The sequence below is a fragment of the Melospiza georgiana genome, chromosome 1 (assembly GCF_028018845.1).
Source record: "Melospiza georgiana isolate bMelGeo1 chromosome 1, bMelGeo1.pri, whole genome shotgun sequence".
NCBI classification, from domain to species: domain Eukaryota; kingdom Metazoa; phylum Chordata; class Aves; order Passeriformes; family Passerellidae; genus Melospiza; species Melospiza georgiana.
In genome coordinates, this window is record NC_080430.1 from 59,028,935 (window position 1) to 59,047,587 (window position 18,653).

At 37.3% G+C, this 18,653-nt stretch overlaps 1 protein-coding gene across 2 annotated transcripts in view; it reads right to left on the bottom strand.

Annotated features, from left to right (window-relative positions):
* The window catches only part of TNS3 (tensin 3), a 162,550-nt gene that overhangs the window by 79,095 nt on the left and 64,802 nt on the right, over window positions 1-18,653 (bottom strand). For both annotated transcript variants that reach the window (XM_058034826.1, XM_058034748.1), the window contains 3 exons: window positions 11,150-11,279; window positions 10,139-10,204; window positions 6,614-6,718 (listed from right to left, as the gene is read on the bottom strand). In XM_058034826.1, coding sequence (XP_057890809.1) covers window positions 6,614-6,718; window positions 10,139-10,204; window positions 11,150-11,279 — 301 coding nt within the window. The remainder of the gene's footprint in view (window positions 1-6,613; window positions 6,719-10,138; window positions 10,205-11,149; window positions 11,280-18,653) is intronic.

The following is an 18,653-nucleotide window of genomic DNA, read 5'->3' on the forward strand; positions in this document are numbered from 1 at the left end:
TAAATGTAAAAGAAAGAAAAGAAGGTGTGGGAGGAAGAGAAGTGTTCTGAACAGAAGGTTTATTCTGATTTTCTTATTATTTTTTTCTTACTATTCTTATTTCTTATGATTTTTTTCTTCTGTTAATAAAGTCTTTTAATAAAGTTTTGAGCCTGTTTTGCCCTCCTCCTAATCCTTATCTCACAGCAGAAGATGAGTAAATAATTCTAGTGAGTGCACTTGTGATTTGGCCAGCACTAGACCCACTACATTAATTGGTGAATTGGCTGGGAAACTCAGATTGGCAGACCAAAACCACTACACCTAATTGTTGTTTCTGCCCAGTTTTTGAATCGAAACCGCCACATAGTCACAGTCACATGTGTTACCTTCCTCCTAGTTTATACTATCTGAATCTGCTGTGCTGAAGAGAGAGGTCTTTGCACAGTCTTACAAAAGTAGAATTGCAGAGAACATTTAAATGTCGCATAAACTACATTAACATGTATTAAACCACTCAAATTTCACCTTATGGTCTTTGAGTTTAGAAGCATAATGAAAGCTTTTGACAAAGGGCTAGTGAATAAATCCTTGGGATAACAACACTGCCTATTACTGAGACAAGACAAAAATAAATTGGAGGACATTAAAATGCATTTTTTTCTTTTGAAAGCAAAAAATTGGTTCTGCAGTAGCTTGGAAGTATTAGACAAGTGCAACCTGTGCTTCACATAAACTTGTGTGCTGTTAAAAACATTGATGCCAAGGGGTGTGGAAGCAAGTGTTCCCAGAAATGGAAATATAGATAGTGAGAGGCAGGAGGCTCACAGAAAAAATTCACGGGCCCAGGGAACCCTGGTTCTCATCTCTCTTGTCTTCAAACATAAGATTTTCAATGTTTAGGTAAGGTAGAACTATTCCTCTTTGGCCCTTTGCATTTTGGGGGAGATTCTCCTTTTATCTGAGCTAAGTCTAAACTGAGCAGAACTGGTAAATGGTACCTAAGAAAATCACTGTCTCGGAGCACTAAGTAAAATACACATAATTTCTCACTTCAGACATTGTCTTATCAACATAGTTATATGTTTGGGTAAAAGGAAAAAACTATTTTTCAACAGAACTGGACAGGTGAAGTTCTGGAGTTCAGCTCAGCACTTAAGTACACCCTCTAGGCCTTCAATGAAGTGTTCAGTATATCTTATTATATAGTCCTAAAAGAGACGACAAAGTAACTTTGAATGAGCAAATCCTTTGAAAGTCGGGCCCCTGGCTGCACTTAACTGTCGGCTCCTATCTGACCTATGCAAAATACTATAATAATTTTATTTTTGGTAACCAAAAATACCCCAACAAAATCAAACACAACCAAAAATCCCAAATCTCCAAAGCATAAGCCCAGAGAAAATACATTCCAGACCAATCTTAGTTATCAAGCACAAATTTGAAAACATCTGTGTGAAATTAAATTTACTCCCTAATATATTGAGGTAACAAAAAATTTAAGCCACAGTACTGTTAAAATTAATGCTGTATTAATGAGGAAGGCAAAAGAGAATTGCCTATTGCTGCACATTTCGAAATGAAACCTTGTAATCCTGTGTTTCTATTCAATGTTTCTAACATACTAAAGAAACCATCTTATATTAATTTTTCTCTCTTTGTCAGCTTCATTATTAAGTAGACAAACTAATTTAAATTATATCTGTTCAAGAAAAGAACATACAAAACTGCAAGAAATAGAAGAATTAATTTTCTCAAAGAAAAATCAATTAAAAACAGACACTCCACAATGTTTCAGATACTGTTTTAAGCCGGCAGCGTTTTATAGTGTAAATGTGTCTATCTGCTATAGGCTTCCCTATTTTTACTGTCAAATAGAGGGGAATTGTTAGAGGACACATTTTTATCCCTACATTCAACCAAATTTCTCTTAGTCTCAAAAGATAGTGCATCCAACTGGTGACTAAAAACTGAAATTAACATTTATTCACTAGGAATTTGTTCTTCAGCATCACTCATCAGAAATGGCATCAAAGCTGCCATTTTCTTTGGTAGTCATCTGCATTCCTGTGAAGTGACAAAACCAAGCAGTTTTGCCTCAGCTTTTGAGTTTTACATTATTGAAGGGGCCTTTGCAAGTGTTTAACAACATAAGAGGGCACCTCCCTACTGAATAGCTATTTACTTTGGGTTGAAGAGGACAAAAAAATCTCAGTAAAAGTCAAACATCCTGTCTCATGCCATGACATGGTTGCATACCAGAATGTTGGTTATTTATTGCCTCCATGGAAACATTTATTGCGTACATGGAGACACTTCTCAGATACTTTCCTTTATGAGAAGAAAAAAGCAGAAGCGAACCAGTTTGTAAATATTTGACAAATTTTGACTATCTGTTGTTGATTTCAGTTACAAAAGACTAGAAAATTTGGAAAGCAACGCTCCTGAGACATAGGAATTTGGATTCGCTCAGCCCTACCCTGTTTGGATTAAAACCCTCATTTTTATGCCAGAACTGTTTCTGTTCTAATTGTCAAGCACCACTGAGCAAGCAAAGGTAGTTTGCTGGGAAACAAACAGCAAGGCTTTGTTGAGAAAGAAATTTAAGTGTCTGCTTTGTAAAGACTAAATCAAAGTCCTTCATCTGTCATTTTAAGCAATTTTAACATGCACATGTGCTTCTCTTTCCACAGACTGTAGAGTTGGAAGACAAAAGAGTGCAGGGAGTTTTAGCAGTTGTTAAATGAAGTGAGATGTCTTAAAATGGAACACTGAACAAGAACCGTGTGCATTTCTGTTGCCAATCCACTTAATTCAGTTGAACCAAAACAAATACTATTTTGGCCAACAATGAACTTTGGGTTTACCAGCTTTCTTTATTAAAAAAAAATGAAAATCCTGTATCTCAGGCAACTGAATGCCACATACACAAATGGCATTTTCTCTCTAGAATAATTTTAATGGTCTATCAGGATACTTAGAATAGACTTAAGAAAAAGCAGTCAGACAGTGCAAAAGGAAGAGCAGCATTCATCTCTTCTTCCAATAATTCACCTTTTCTATTTAAATGAGTTTATGTTCTTTAGCAATATATATTATTTTAGTATCTTTTTATTTCAATATCTTTTTGAAATCTAATTTCATTTTCAGAACACTTGAGAGCCCAGGTTTTTACCAGGATCCACTGGCAGGTTTCATATAAACTAATGGTTCCTATTCAAAAAAGACTTGCATTTTCAGCAGGAGGGAAGTGTTTAAGAACAGTAGCTCTTATGCACTATGCCGAGTAAAAGTCCTGGAAATTATCACTGAGAACTAAAAAAAAAATTCCTCAACAAAAGACAAATCAAACCTTTACCATTTACCTCAATTCCTCTGGTTTGGGGAGCTTTTTTCAATATTATTTGTCATTTCATATTTGAGAGAGATTTTGGAAGATACATGTGTGGCCACAGGTATCTTGGTATTTTGCAGCAAAAGAACAACCTTTTGTAAATCCATACACATTTATTGTATGGTAAGTGACACTTTAAAGAAAAAAACAAGAGAGCTCAGAAAGATCAAAAGTCATTTCTGTTCTTTTCTATCACAAAAGTCTTTCCTGACTTCAAAAACATAGGAAAAGCAAAACTTCTACACGGCAGTGGGAAGATCCAATTCTTCTGGTTCCAAATACTACACTTAAATGCATACTTTTACATCAGTGTAACAGAAGTCTCTGTGCTAATGTCTTGCTCAAGGAGGAGGAAATCTGACATAAATTGAAAATTAAGAACTTCATAAAACTTTTTATCTATTATGGAGGACCACTTCCCAAGGGATTGGAAAAGAAACAGTATTTATAAGAAGAAATGCAAATAATTTATTGCTTTCCAATTGTCAAAATTCTGTAAGAGTATTAAGAATGAAGGATAAAGAACTAAATTCAGATAACAAACTGAATACAGCCTGGCTACATTCAACACCTATGTACACAATCTTATTAGCAAAGGATTCAAGATCATTTAAAAGGCAGTTGCTTATGTCCATAATACTGTATCATGCCAGTAAATCAAAAGCCTTTGGGAATATTTTTCTTTTATCATGTCTTTCCATCTTTTGTTCTTTTGGTAATAAAGCCAAATAGTTGTACCATTTCAAAAGAGATACTATTCTCTTATTCACTTCTAATTTCTATTTTAACATAGCAACTTGGAAATACACATTCCATGCACATATACCTACAAAACAATTCATGTTCACAAAGGCTCTGCTGTAGCCTTCCTGACCACCTTGGTAAGGAATTTCATGGGCTCACATTTTTTGAAATTAACAAAAAGGTGTATAACTGTAATATAAGGATCATCTGTCACACTAACATCTCATACTGTTACCACTGAAATTCCTGTGGGAAAACAGGTACAAGTAAAACCATAAAGACTAGATCCTACATAAGTCTATGGGTTTAACTTAATGTAAAGTAGAACTGAAAAAGGTGCTCTATATGACACTTCTCTGCACCTTAAATATATCACCACTGTTATGCACTTTCAATGTGCCATGTATTGCACCTTTACATTTTTTAAAGTACAGAAGAGATTCTCTCTCAGGCTTCAGGATTACAGCTAGAGGCCTCATATTCTAAGGTTTTTTACTTTGATCACATTCTGGATGTGAAATCATCATCTCCTCGTAGTGGTCCCTCACCTTAGTGAAAACTAGGATGCAATACACATTTTTAACACACAAGCATGATACTAAACATCTGCACAAACCCTAAAGAGAAGCTTGTCCCGGTGTTTATAAATCTTACACAGAAGATTACCTAACTGCAGTATATTTACCCTAAGCAGCACAGTAAGCTCAAACTTGTGTTAAGTAAAGACCCCATCCTTAAGAGAAAAATATATTTGTTGCCTGTGTATGTGCTCCTCGTGATCTTTTGCCCAACCTATGCAGAGACATTGCTCTGCCTACAATTCTGTTATTGAATATTGTAAGGCAACAGTCTGCCTCATAAATATTTACTTGAGAAAAGAATAACTAAATACATCTAATCTTGTGGTATATTTTCTAGCTTAAAATCAAGTGGGTTTTTTTGCAGATGTACAATGAAATTCTTAATATCTATGCTATCATATCATATTTCTGGTCTATCTCAGGTAATTTAAAAAGTACCCCGCACACAAATTAGATATAAAAATCTATTCAGTAGCACATATGACTTCTGAACAGCAGGCAAACAAGCTAGCTGTACTTGAAAATGAGCCCTGACTAACTCTTATCAAAGACATGAACAGCATACAGTTCTGTATCTTCCAACAGAGTGCTGCCTGCATGTTTATATCTGCTTTCAACTTCCTGCATTGTTGTAGTTACCTACAATGCAATCCATGAGGATGGGAAGGACAAACCCATCTAGCCAATCAATCTCAGCAATTAAAAAATATTTGACACCAATGCATTGCTTGTTGAGGGCTAGGTATATGCAAAAGAAGGGGGAAAGGATGGCAGAGGAAGGAAGGGAAAGGAATCATAAATTAAATTGAAACATCATGGGTAGGAATTAAGACATCACTTCCAGTCAAGATTCAGTCTCTCTGATGTTACTCCTAAAATACACTGCACAGTCTCAATCAACTCTGATGACTCCCTATGGAGTGGTCTACCTGCTGCATAAAATGATTGTTCTCTTTCCACCCTCTCTATTCCTCCAGTTTTCTGCAGGTTGGAGTCTCCTGTGCATTAGGAAATACTCTTATTACAACAGTGAGGCAGTGGTAGAAGGTCAAGCTCCCAGTAAGCTTCTGCCTTCACTGATGTGGTCATTAGATGGTCAATGACAAATCCAGACTATAAAACTCAACTGAAACCGAACCTAGAGAGCAGCTACCTAAGTATCCTAGCTTCATGTGTCTCTCATTTGATAACAAGCAAGTTGTAAAAACAAGAACTTTGGCATCTATTCAATACCTTATCTGATGTTTTTACTTGCAAGAAGTCAGGCACGCATGTGCACTGACGTGTGCAGCCACAGGTGTAACATTCTGAGTCCTTACATGAAAACTACATCCATTAAAAGCACAGCATTCACTCAAGCAAAACATCAGGAGAGCATTCACACTGGAGTCAGAAGCTGAAGGCAGTACTGAAGGTTCTCATCTTTTGCCGTCTGATTACAGAAAAAAAATCTAAAAAATCTGTAAAGAAGTACATTTACAAAGGAAGGTATTAAAATAGGCACACCCTTTAGTGTTTGTTTATTAACAGCCTGGTGCATGTTCTGAAATACTCCAGATAACATAGTAACCCAAAGCTAAAAACTCACCATATAATTTTGTTGTTCTTAAAATTCTGTATTAGAATTCCAAATAGAAGTTTTTGAACAAAGAGAAGTCTCTAGGCAAATTTACAAGTAACTTCTATCAATCAGTTGTGTCTCAGTTCATTCTGTGTATTGACAGGAATCTCAACTACTACAGCTTTCTTTCCTAAATTAGAACCACTAATGCCAAATAGAGAAGGGTAGAAAGCTACTTCACATATCAGTAAAGTGGCCTTACCTTCAAGCAAATGAGGTCTCCTTTCTTCTTTCGAACACTCTGGAACTGTTGCAAAATGTTTTGCCCTGGTCTAATGTGACAAAATTACTCACCTTCCCCATCAGGGCTCATATTTTCATACGAATCCCAGCGTATCAATGGGTCTGATGTATTGTAATCAACTATTACTCCATGATCGTTATGAAGGTGTTCACATCCTAAAATGAGACGTGTTTGAAACCAAAAATTATCAGTCACATATGTAATTATATACACACACATATGTACGTATGTCTGTAGCCTTCTGACAGACCTTTGGTCCCTGAATGGCAACTACCTATTCTGAAATGTAAGAAGCAGCAAAAGGGGAAGAAAGGTTAAATAAAACAGTTTAAAAAGAAGAAGAAAAGCTTAATTTATCATTTATCATTCAGATAATTTTATCTTGAGCTTTTTGATTATGATGTAGGCTGATAACTTGGATCAGTCCCTAAACACAAGTAACAAAGATGATCCACCCAGCCCTAGAGGGTCAGACATGATAAAGAGCTTCTGAGAATGAAACTATGAGTATCTATAAGGAGATAGTTTTAAAGGAATGACAAAATTAGACTTCGTTACACATTTCATTCTGATTCATATAGATTATCATTCTGATACCAGAGCAATTTATCACTAAGGATAAAGAAGAGCTGAAAACAGTGACTTCATGTCCATTCCAGTTCCTCCAAGATGGCAGCTCTGCAGAATCTGAGACTATACAGCTGGCTTTCAATGTGTTTTGCTGCATTTAAGTATGCTCTGCTGAGAAGACCTGGAATTTTCAGCAGTAACCCATGGTTTTGTGCCCTTAACAAGGCATTAAATAATGTTCAGGTTTTAAATGGATACAGTGAGGAATTTAGGCATAATGCAGTGACTCAAAAGCAAAGCACAGTCATCAACCACGTTCATGACTGTGAACGTGGTTTTGATACTGATACAAATCACAGATTGTCTTTTCTGTCTAGATTAGGGAACAAAGAAATTCTCAGTTTTGAAACCTTTGGTTGTGTCTACAAAGCAAGTCCTACTGTAAATTTTTCTAAAGCAACAGTATTATGCATATACTGTGACATTTAAAACAAAAATAGTTACAAATAAGACTAGAATGCTATGGTCCTGTACCTTTATATGCAGCCTGGAAAAAGCCATATATAGAGTGTTTCTGTGATGACATTTGTAACAAGGCAGATTTATAAACTCTATTATTAAATATTCAAGGATATTATATTCTTGGCAACTGCATTCTTTCTTAAAAATAACACAGTCAGTTATGTTCTAGAACACTGTGTCCAGCTTAAAGCTACAGAATACAAAAATTATATTAACAAATTGAAGCAAGTTCAGGGGAGCATGACAACGGTGATCAGGACTGGATGACTCTCCCTGTGAGGAAAAGGTGAGGGGTCAGGGCTTCTTCAGTCGGGAGATGAGATGGTCTTGACAAAGAGCTGACAGCAGCCTCCTGAAGGCTGTAGAGGAAACAGCCAGTTTGGAGCAAGGCAGAAGGAAAGGAATATTTGAAAATAATTTGAATAATTTGAATCTAGATAAATTTAGAGTCACCATGAGAAAAAATAATTCCACTGTGAGGACAGTCAGACATTTAAAAAGCCCACCCACTGAGGCTGTGATGTCTCAGTCCTTGAAGTTTTTCATTATTTGACTGGACAAAGCTCTAGGGAAACTGGTCTGATCTTACAAATGAGCCTTGCTTCAGCAGGAGGATAACCCAGAGATACCCTGTAGTTTTTCTATGATTCTATAATATTTTCAGATGTGGAAAACCCATTTGCAGAAATTGTAAGTAAGTATTTCAAGATGTCACCAAAAACCAGGAAATAAACTCTCCAACCAATTCATAGGTTAGAAAGCCCATTTTGCAGAAATTGTAAGTAAGTATTTCAAGATGTCACCAAAAACCAGGAAATAAACTCTCCAACCAATTCATAGGTTAGAAAGCCAACATAACTAGCAGTGTTGGCTGCTTGGGGATTTCTCCTCAAAGCAGGTACTCCCAGTAACCTAACAGACCACCTTATATTCCTGAAACAAATACATACTCATCACATTTCCTGAATACATGCATTTATGCTAATTATTTCTGTGGACTTATTTGGATATGGTTCCAGATTTTCTGATTAATCTCTTCTCTTTGAGAATATTTCAAATGTGGTGATGTCATAATGTCCTTCTCTTATCATTCTTTGTTCTGAGATAGATGATCCTTGTTCTCAAAACTAAGATCTCTACTAGTACATATTAATCACTAATACAAGTAAATAAGGAAGCATTAGCAGGCACAAGCTGGCACAGATGTAGAGAATTAACACAAAGTCACATTTATCTCTGGTATTTGTATTAAGCACTGTATGGTGCAAAACTAAGCATTAACCATTATACAGGGATCATATACTATGGTGCTACAGTTAAAGAATTTTTCAATGTCTTCCCAGACTGCTGCATAGACTTCTTCTTAAAAAAATATAACTTGTTGAATAACAAAGGTGAGCTGCTCTTCCTACCTAGTTAATTCCTCAGACAGCAACTGAATACAAATATCCAATTACTTACAACCTTACTTTTCAACAGCTTGAAGTCTACTAAAAAATCCACACCTCTCATTTGTCATCTAAGGAAGGCAAACTTGAAAAAAATTTTGGTCCTTTTTTAGGCATGTTAACTGGCCTATCTTCAAACATTTACTATCCAGAAACATTTAGAACAAGCTAGACAAATTCATTTATAAAACTGGTTTTCTTTTATGGCTTTCAAACAGGTCAAGTGAGATTTTTGTGCTCAGTTGGACAGAATCCAAATTCTTAGTGGCTATGGCCATAATTTTCTAGATTATCAAACTCATGTGGAAAAAAAGGGAGGAAAATACACAATTCACAGGACAGTGAGGATACTGAATGGGAATACGTGTAAGAGAGACAGTTAAGAGTATTTGGTTTTCAATCAGTCTTAAGCAGAATCCATTCTTTTTGGGACACCATAAAATTATTAAGAACACATTCATTAACAGAATTAAGCTGCAATGATCTACATAATCTTAAATTCTTACTGCAAGTAAGAATTATCACATAATCTTAAACATATTAAAATAGAATTTTGGAAGCATGCAGAACATCCTACAAGCCAACATCAAAGCAGAAACATTTCCAAGAAAACTACACCTGTATCTCTTTATACTAAACTGAAGACAGTCCAAACTTAAATACTGCAAACATAATCAATTATGACAACATCCAAAAGAGGTTATGGGATAGGCCACTGCTGTCACTTACGTTGAGCCAAACCACCTACTGTCTATGTTTTACACAGATACATTAAAGTTTTCTACTAGTTGTAGAAAGTGTTCTGGTATAGCTTTAAAACGAAATCTGGTGACTTCTATGCTGATATAAATGCAGAGTCTTTATTAACTTTTCCAAATTTAAACCAATAACTAATATATTTTAATGAAAGTGTAAAATTTCAGATTTTTTACAAGAGAAATGGAAGAAAAGAGGAAAAAATACTTTTTTAAAAAAATGTGTGTTTCAATATGATTTATTTTTAAATTAAGCATATTTTTTGTTCTCTATGCTCACCTCGAATTTTCTCTGGAGTTTCTGAAAACACTAATTCCACCTTGCTGTAGTCAGGGAAACGGTCATCTGAGAACAAAGGACAGGAATTCAGCAAGATGTTTCCCAGGAGAGCAGTTTCAGTGCACTCAGAAATCAGGATTCTCTACAGCTTTCTCATGTACCCTCGTCACTCTTCCCTTCCCACTTTCAGCTTAGTGATCTGGTTTTAAAAGCCATATTTTTTGTGCCACACATTCTCCAGAAAAGACCACATAAATCCCAGCTGGAGTTTTGCTTGCTTTCTAAAACAGTCAAAAGCAGAAGAGATGTACATCCTAATCCTCTCTCTAGACAGTAGACCGACGTGACTTATAAAGAAAACACACCTAGGAAAATTAAAATTGCTCCCTGTATTGCCTAAACTACAATACTTGACCACAAAAGTTTTGGTATCCTTATGGTGCATGCTGCAGGAAAATATGATTGATTTTAGTTTGCTAGTAACATAGGCTTAGGAAGTTCTGATCCTGCATATGAACACAATAAAACTGACAGTATGATTTGGAAAATATGAGGACTAGTGTGACACATTTTCAAGTGTGTCTGAAAACTGTGTCCATTCTTTGATATTCTGAAGCATATTAAAAGACTCAGACTATGTCACAAACACATTATCAGACTTTATGACAGTTTTCACTAGCCAGAAAAGAGAATAATTTAGCTCATCTTATTTCCTTCAATGGTGACAAAGAGAGTCACCATTTAAATGAGGGAGAAGGTGATAAGGACTGTGTAGGAGTATCTGAATTATTCTGACAGTTAACTTGCTTGAAGACCTTTTCCTGTCATTAGAGTTTTACTGGTATTACACATTACAATTTAACTAACTCAAAGCATTCTCCCTTTCCCCAAAAATAAGTAAGGGGGGAAAAAAAGAATCCTTTTGAGAATGGGTGCTGAAGAAGATCGTCACATGCATATGCTTGCACACCCGCATATATACACATCCAACCAACCACAGAAGACAAGTACCTTTGTTGGCATTATCCAAATCTTCTTTGCCCAACACCAAGCCATGTCCTTGAATAGCTCCAGTGTGAAACTGAAGGCGAAAAATCACATCACGAGTAGCTGACTTGTATTTTTTGTGATAACACTTTATCTAGAAAAACAGAGCAACATTTTATCTCAGATAGTATTTTCTTACAATTCTGAACAAATGTGTATATATTAGTTGCTAATTAAGGCAGTCACAACACAATTTATTGTAGACACCTCTGATATTGAAACAAGCAGGGTATGTGTTTTTTAATCCTTTAAGATTACACAGGTCCAGGGCAGGATACTTCTGGATATGTAAAAAATAATAATCACTATTTTCATTGTTATTAGTCCCCCATCAGTAGGTTATGAGCCAGAATCACAATATCTGTGATACCATACACAATATGTGTACAATATTGAAATGCTGACTAGTATACAAACCTCTTCCCTACCAAATTAATGAATTTCAGCACACTGTTTTCAAAAGAACTCAAGAATATGAGGACTTTTTCAAAGCAAGCCTGCAAGCTGATTATATCTATTTTAGGACTTGTAAAAAACCTGCTCTAATGTTAGGATCTTATTTTAAGTTACTGCAGGAAGTTGATAGCAGTATTCACACCTTGGCTAGAACAAGAACTATAGAAAAACATCTAGTATGAATTTCAGTAGCTAAAAGTGAACACCACACCCATTGTCTAACACCAGCTTCCCTTAGACAAAACCTATGGATATTTTACCTACTAATTCTCTGACTCTACTGTCATACAAAGGCACTCAGCATTCTTACAGGAATATGTAAAAATTTTGGCAACCTTAGTCACAGGACTGAAAATTTTGTAATACTATCCTGATTATATCAGGATTTTATGATAAAGCAGATATTACTGAAATGCATTGAAAAGAAAAAAAATGTCACTTTTATTAAAGTCAGAATAAGAAAAGCATCCTAGATAGAAAATGCCAAACAATTGAAGAGAATAGAGTTACTCTAATTAAATAATGCAAGAAAAATATAAGAGCTTACAAAGTATGCTTCTGAAAGTTGGGGTTAAAATATAGTGCTGAAATTCTTCTCACTACAGAATGAAAAATCTAACAAGATGTTACTATCTAGTCTTCATTATAGTAACCTCATGATATCCTAAATTCCAGAAGTTAATCAGCACTTACCATATACCTGGCACACAGGACAACTTCTGAAATAGTTCAGCCCATATACCAGAAATGTTTTCTGTCAAGTATTCTGTATGAAAATCACATATTCCTAAACCATTATAAGGGCTGGGTGATTCTCTGTGCATGTAGTCTCTATTTAATCGGAAAGCAAGGAGGTTGGTTGTTTGTTTTAAGAGAATCCCCTACAGTATATTGGCAATACCAGGTAAAATAGTATTTGCTTCTTTCTTTAGACAGTGCTCTACATGCACTAATTGTGTACATACCCCTGTTAAAGGGATCTACTTCCTTTTAGTCCAACACAACTACCAGCATGACTGGACTACTTTAATTACCAAAAGGTAAGGCATGAATAAAGTTTGACTGCTTGAATCAATAAACAAGTGCTCAATCTCCAGCATGCCAAGCAGCTCTGTAAGGACAAAACACCATCATAAAGGATGAAAAAGGCAAGTTTGCCTACAAGTGAAAAATGGACAGAAACAGAATTAAGAGAGCCCTGATGAGAGATATTAGAACTAACCTGTTGGGTTTTTTTTTTTTTAATCATCTAGAGATGAGGCAACTGAGAGGCATTTTAAAAACTTCATTTTATTTTCAGTCTGCTGAGAAGGTTGAGACAATACAGATGTTATAATTCATGCCATCACAATCAGAAGCCTACTATTTCTTAATTACAATACACTGTAAGTGTTTCTTGGCCTATCAGCTTTTTGCCAGCTTTTTGCCACACTATGATGTAGATGCTTTAAAGCTAATTATCTAAAACTACCCCTCGAGGGTCTCTACAAATCTATTTTCCACATTAACCTGCTCCAAAATGTAAAATTATATGAAAGTAACTGTGATAACTCCATGTAATTGTATTATGTGAGCAAAAATACTTGAAAAGAGCATCTTTAAGTTTATATACATTCATACATAATTTAAATTTTGCCTTTGAACAGTTGTTGGATTTATTCAAAATGTAGTGCCTTTTACATAATCTCATTTATAAAAATACTGAATGACAGAGGCAGTTCCTCCTTCTTTCTACTTGCTAATCCAAAGTACCAGCCCTGGATTTAACCCAGATTAGTTTAAAATTAAATAATTTAAAATTTTAATTAATTTAAGTTAAAATTAACTTAATTTTTGTCCTAACGAACTTAGCTACAGAGAATTGTAATTTTTAATGAAAATCTGTTCTCTCTTACAATCAGTAATATTTTACCTCTATATCCATAGACTAAAACCATCTTTTAGTGCCCAGTATGCATAATAAACTTTCAATGAAGTCTAAGCATAATTTTGAATTCTGACTTCACTACCTTTTGATGCCATAATCAAGAATTAACTCAAGTGTCCTGGGGTGACGTTATGATGCTTGTATCCCCATTCATATGTTCTCTGCCTTTAAGACTGGCTTTGAAGAGTGAAAGTTTTGTTTGGGTTTCTCTTTGCAGGGACACAGAGACGGGCAGTAGTATATAGGACTGCTTTCATTTGCTTGTGGCTTTCTGCTTTGCGCTCTCTCTCTCTCTCTCTCTGCTCTCACTTTGCTTGCTTTTGATTCTGCTTATTAGCTAGTTTAGCTAAACAGTCCAAATTCCTTCCTGGACTGTTTCTCCTCTCCTTTTTCTTCGACCATCTTGAACCTGCACCGGACTGGGACTGGGAACACCGAAGGTTTGCACCGTTTGGCTGCAGCAGCTGCCCCAGCGCCGGAGGGACTGAGAACAGAGCAACCACCCGTGAAAGAGACTTTCTGATTTTGTCATCTTTCTCAGAGTGGTGTCATCCGGTATTGTTCATTTTGTGTGCTGGGGGGGGGTGCTGTGCCTGTTAAATAAACAGGTTCTTTCCACCTCTCTCTGAGGAATTCTTCCCGAACCGGTTGGGGGGAGGGGCCGTGTGGGTTTTGCTTTCTGGAGGGGCCCTCCTTTGGAGATTCTCCACCAAATTTGCCCTAAATCAGGACAGCAAGCCACTGTAATGTGCTGGAAAATTCCTATATGCATTTGCAGATGTCAGTGCAGCTTCTCAACAGCTGCATCTGTTCTGTATCACCACATGCTATTCACATGATGTTAACAAATTCCTTAAATCTAAGGCAAGAAAGGATATTTACCTTTTTAAAACAAACAAACAAACATGCATTTCAAACAGTTAAACCTTTTATGAATTGGAGGTGGAGCATCTTACATATCATTATTTTTGTCTGATACCACTGAAGATTTTGCTTAGACAGAATAAAAAATATTCAAAACTAAAGTTTTTGTTTAGAAAACACTGAAATGCTGAAAAAGACACTAGTTTGCTCATAATTATCTCAGATAATATCATGAGATTATGGAAGATTATCTCTTTTAAAAGATGCATTACTGAAAAGCTACATGCTCTTTTTTCTATTCTAAAATCTCATTTGAGAGATACTGAGTTTATCTCAGACTGATTTCTATTGTGATCTATTCCATTTCCTTAGGCACCAACAGTCCTTCAAAAACTAACAAAATGTCCTTAATATGAAACTGTCTCAAACTTTCAAAGTATGCCAATTTATAATAGTATATTTAAAAATTGTTTGTCCCTTTTTCAGTGAAAGAACAAAAGAACAATATACAGAACTGAATAGGGAGAGGGGAAAAAATAATCTGATACCAAATCTGGACACTTGTGGTTTAGGAATGGTATTCCCCAATTCAGTGTTCCCACTGAAACATTTCAAACCACACACCACTCAACCACACCCTCTCCCCTTTTCCCCAGCAGCAAGCTGAAGAGAATTGGAGGCACAAAAGATAAGATGACAGACTGAGATAAAAACAATTTATTGAAAACAGCAGTGAAATAAGACAACGAAAAGTAACAGCAACAATACTAATAACAGAGCGTACAAGAAAATAAAAACCACAACAACAACAAATGAATGAGTCATATACAATTACTCAAACCTTCCCCCCACAGAATCCCCAACAGTGCCCAACTGCTCCTTCCACCATGCAATTCAAACCAGAAGGAAGCCCTTCCCCATCCCAAAAAAATGAAACAAGGTGGTATAGAATAACCTCTGTGTCCTAGCCATGCCCCTTCTGGCTATTGCAAAAATTAAAACTGTCCTGAACAGGACCAGGACATTATCCATGCCTTATTCTATGCCATCTACATCATGCCCAAAACCCACACCTTCCATTTACACACAAACACACACACACACACACACACACACACACATATATATGTACATACACACACACACACACACACACACACACACACAAGCACAGGTATCATTTCCATAGTCACTGGCCTAATCCTTTCAAGTTGTCTGCTGCATTCAATCAGTTCATGACTATCATTTCCATTGTCCTAGGTGTCTTCTAAGGCAGAAGGGCTGGTGTGCTGTTGGGTGGTTGCAAGCTGCAACAGGAGCTCATGACTGGTGTATCTGGAGTGGTCCATTCTCACTGTTTGTTCTCACTGTTTACACTGGCATTCAGTGTCATTCAGCAACCAACATTATACAATTTAATATTACTGTTTTCACCCAAAAATCAAGTCCCCTTGAAGTACACACCATATTTCTCCTGTACCTCTCCATTACACACCAAGTGCATCCAGGTCCCTGAGTAAAAACAATCCCATGGATGGGTTTGCCTTTGCTTGAAGCAGAACTTATTCAAACTGTCTTGCCTAACATATTCCTCATGCACCACAGGGTCTTTATTCCCTTCTGCAGTATGTGGAGGTTTCGATTGGGCAGGGCCAGCTCAATTGGTAGAGTTCTTGTGTTAACTTAGCAGGTGGCCTCTGCTACGTCCCAATGTTTGAAGGTCCCACCATCCATTGTTTTCAACATGGTTTTAACAGTCCATTGTAATGTTCAGTTTTCCCAGAGGCTGGTGCATGATAAAGAGTATGAAACACCCACTCCATACCATGCTGTCTGGTCCAGGTGTCTATGACACAATTTTTGAAATCAGTTGTCCAATCAGTTGTCCAACTCACTTCTTTCTGGGGTGGCATGTCTCCACAGGACTTGCTTTTCAAAGCCCAAGATGGTGCTGCTGGCACTGGTTTGAGGTACAAGTTATATGTCCAGTGGTTGCTTCCAGCATTGTAAGAAGGTAATGCTTGCCTTGGTGGGTTTGCCTGAGTGTGATGCAATCAATCTGCCAGACCTCCTCATATTTATATTATGACCATTGTCCCCCATACCACAGGGGCTTTACCTGCTTGTCCTGCTTGATTGCAGCACATTTCACTCTTATGGATAACCTGAGAGATAGAGCCCATGGTTAAATCCACTCCTCAATCACAAGCCCATCTGTATGTTGCATCTCTTCCCTCATATACTGAGGTATCACGGGCCCACCAAGCCAGAAGTAATTCACCCTTATGTTCCCAGTCCAGATCCACCTGAGACACTTTAATCTTGGCAGCTTGAGCCACCTGTTGTTGCAACGTTCTTCAGTAGCCTAACTCTTCAGTATGTCTGCATCTCCATGAGGTACTTTTGCAGCCAACTTCTCTATCCAGGCAGCAATGTCTAGATGCCATTCAATCGCCCAGATAGGTTTACTTCTGTGTTACCAATTAATCTTTTTCCACCAATACAGATACCCCCACAGAACACTTGCCACCATCTGTGAGTCAGTGTACACCATCCATGGTAGAGTGCTGGCCATTTCTCTCATTCAGTAATATCTAAAGGCAACTGGATGCCCTTCAGTACTGTGACCTGACTTGATCCACCTTGTCCCTCAATAGCTTCTGCAACTTGTCACACAGGACTCCATACAGGAGCTTTCTGTTTTCAATGTATCTCTACAATACAGCAGAACTGTTGGTAAAGAGAGCATATTGCTTTCATTTTCTGGGGCTGATTATATAGTGAGATCTCCTCAGCATGTCACCTTCTTCTCCTGCTTCTCTGATGTTAGTACAAAATTTTTGCCTACAGACCAGTTTGTGATGACTTCCAAGATCCCTGGGCAATTGGGGTTTCCTATTCAAGCTAGCCATGTGATCAGCATGACTCGCTCCATGAAGCATCAGTGGCATGTGTGAAATATCCTTTGAACATCCAACCCAGCACTGGCAGTTGAGGCTCCAGGATGAGCTGTGCTTTGATGTCAATCATTCTGAAGCAGCTCAAACCCCTTCATAAGCTGCCAGGATATCTTTTTCAGTAGGGGTGTAGCAGCCCTTGGATTCCTGACTCTGGAACCCTAGGGCTTGTCCTCAGGTCTCCCTGGATATCTTTTGCCAGACACTTCAGGAAAGACCATTTTCCCCCCAGCTGCAGTATAGGGCACACTTTTCACATCTTATCCTGTCTTGATTGGCCCAAGGGCTACTGCATGAACAGTCTTTTGTTTGATTTGTTCAAAAGCTTGTTGTTGTTCAGGACCACACTTAAAATCATTCTTCTTAAAATCATTCTTCTTCACTTGATAGAGAGGTCTTACAATCTAACTAAAATCTGAAAAATACATCCTCCAAAAACTTCTATCAGTTAGGAAAGCCTGTGTTTTCTTCTTGCTGGTTGACGGGGACATATCTGCTATTTTTTTTTGCCTACATCCATTGGAACCTGACAACACTCATCTTGCCATTTTACTCCTAAAATCTGAATATCCTGGGCAGGTCCATTGACCTTACTCTGCTCTATGACACAGCCAGCCTTCAGGAGGACCTGGATTGTCTTCTTGCCTTTCTCAAAAACTTCCTCTGCTGTGTAACCCCACAGAATGATGTCATTAATGTGTTGCAAGTATTCTGGAGCTTTGCCCTTTTTCAGTTCAGTCTGGATCAGTACATGGCAAATAGTGGGGCTATTTCAAATCCCGGAGCAGTCCATTTCAGGTGTACTAGACATCCCTCCAGGTAACATCACACTGTTGCCTGCACTTTTCTGCTAAAGGAATGGAGAAAAGTGCATTAGCAATGTGAAGAGACACCATTTTGCTGCTTTGGGCTCCAGTTCATAGTGAAGTTCCAGCATGCCCAGCACAGCAGCACTCAGAAGTGGTGTTCCACTCTCCAATGGACTTATGCACTGGCCACAGAGTACTAATAAAGGGTGAGCGAGTCTCGCTGACCACTCCTTGGCTTTCTGGAGGATGAATCACTTCATTCATGAGGAATCACTGCGGCAACCACTCTCTGGTCACAGAGAGCGACAGGCACAAGTTTCCCAGGCATTGTCCTGGGGAAGGCTGTGAGAAGATCAGAGAAAAGAAGGACAAACAATTCTTATCTTCACTTGCTGCACCTGTTTTTGTGAACATGTGGAATGTGGTATGGAGATTTGTTTACCAAAGGGTAACTT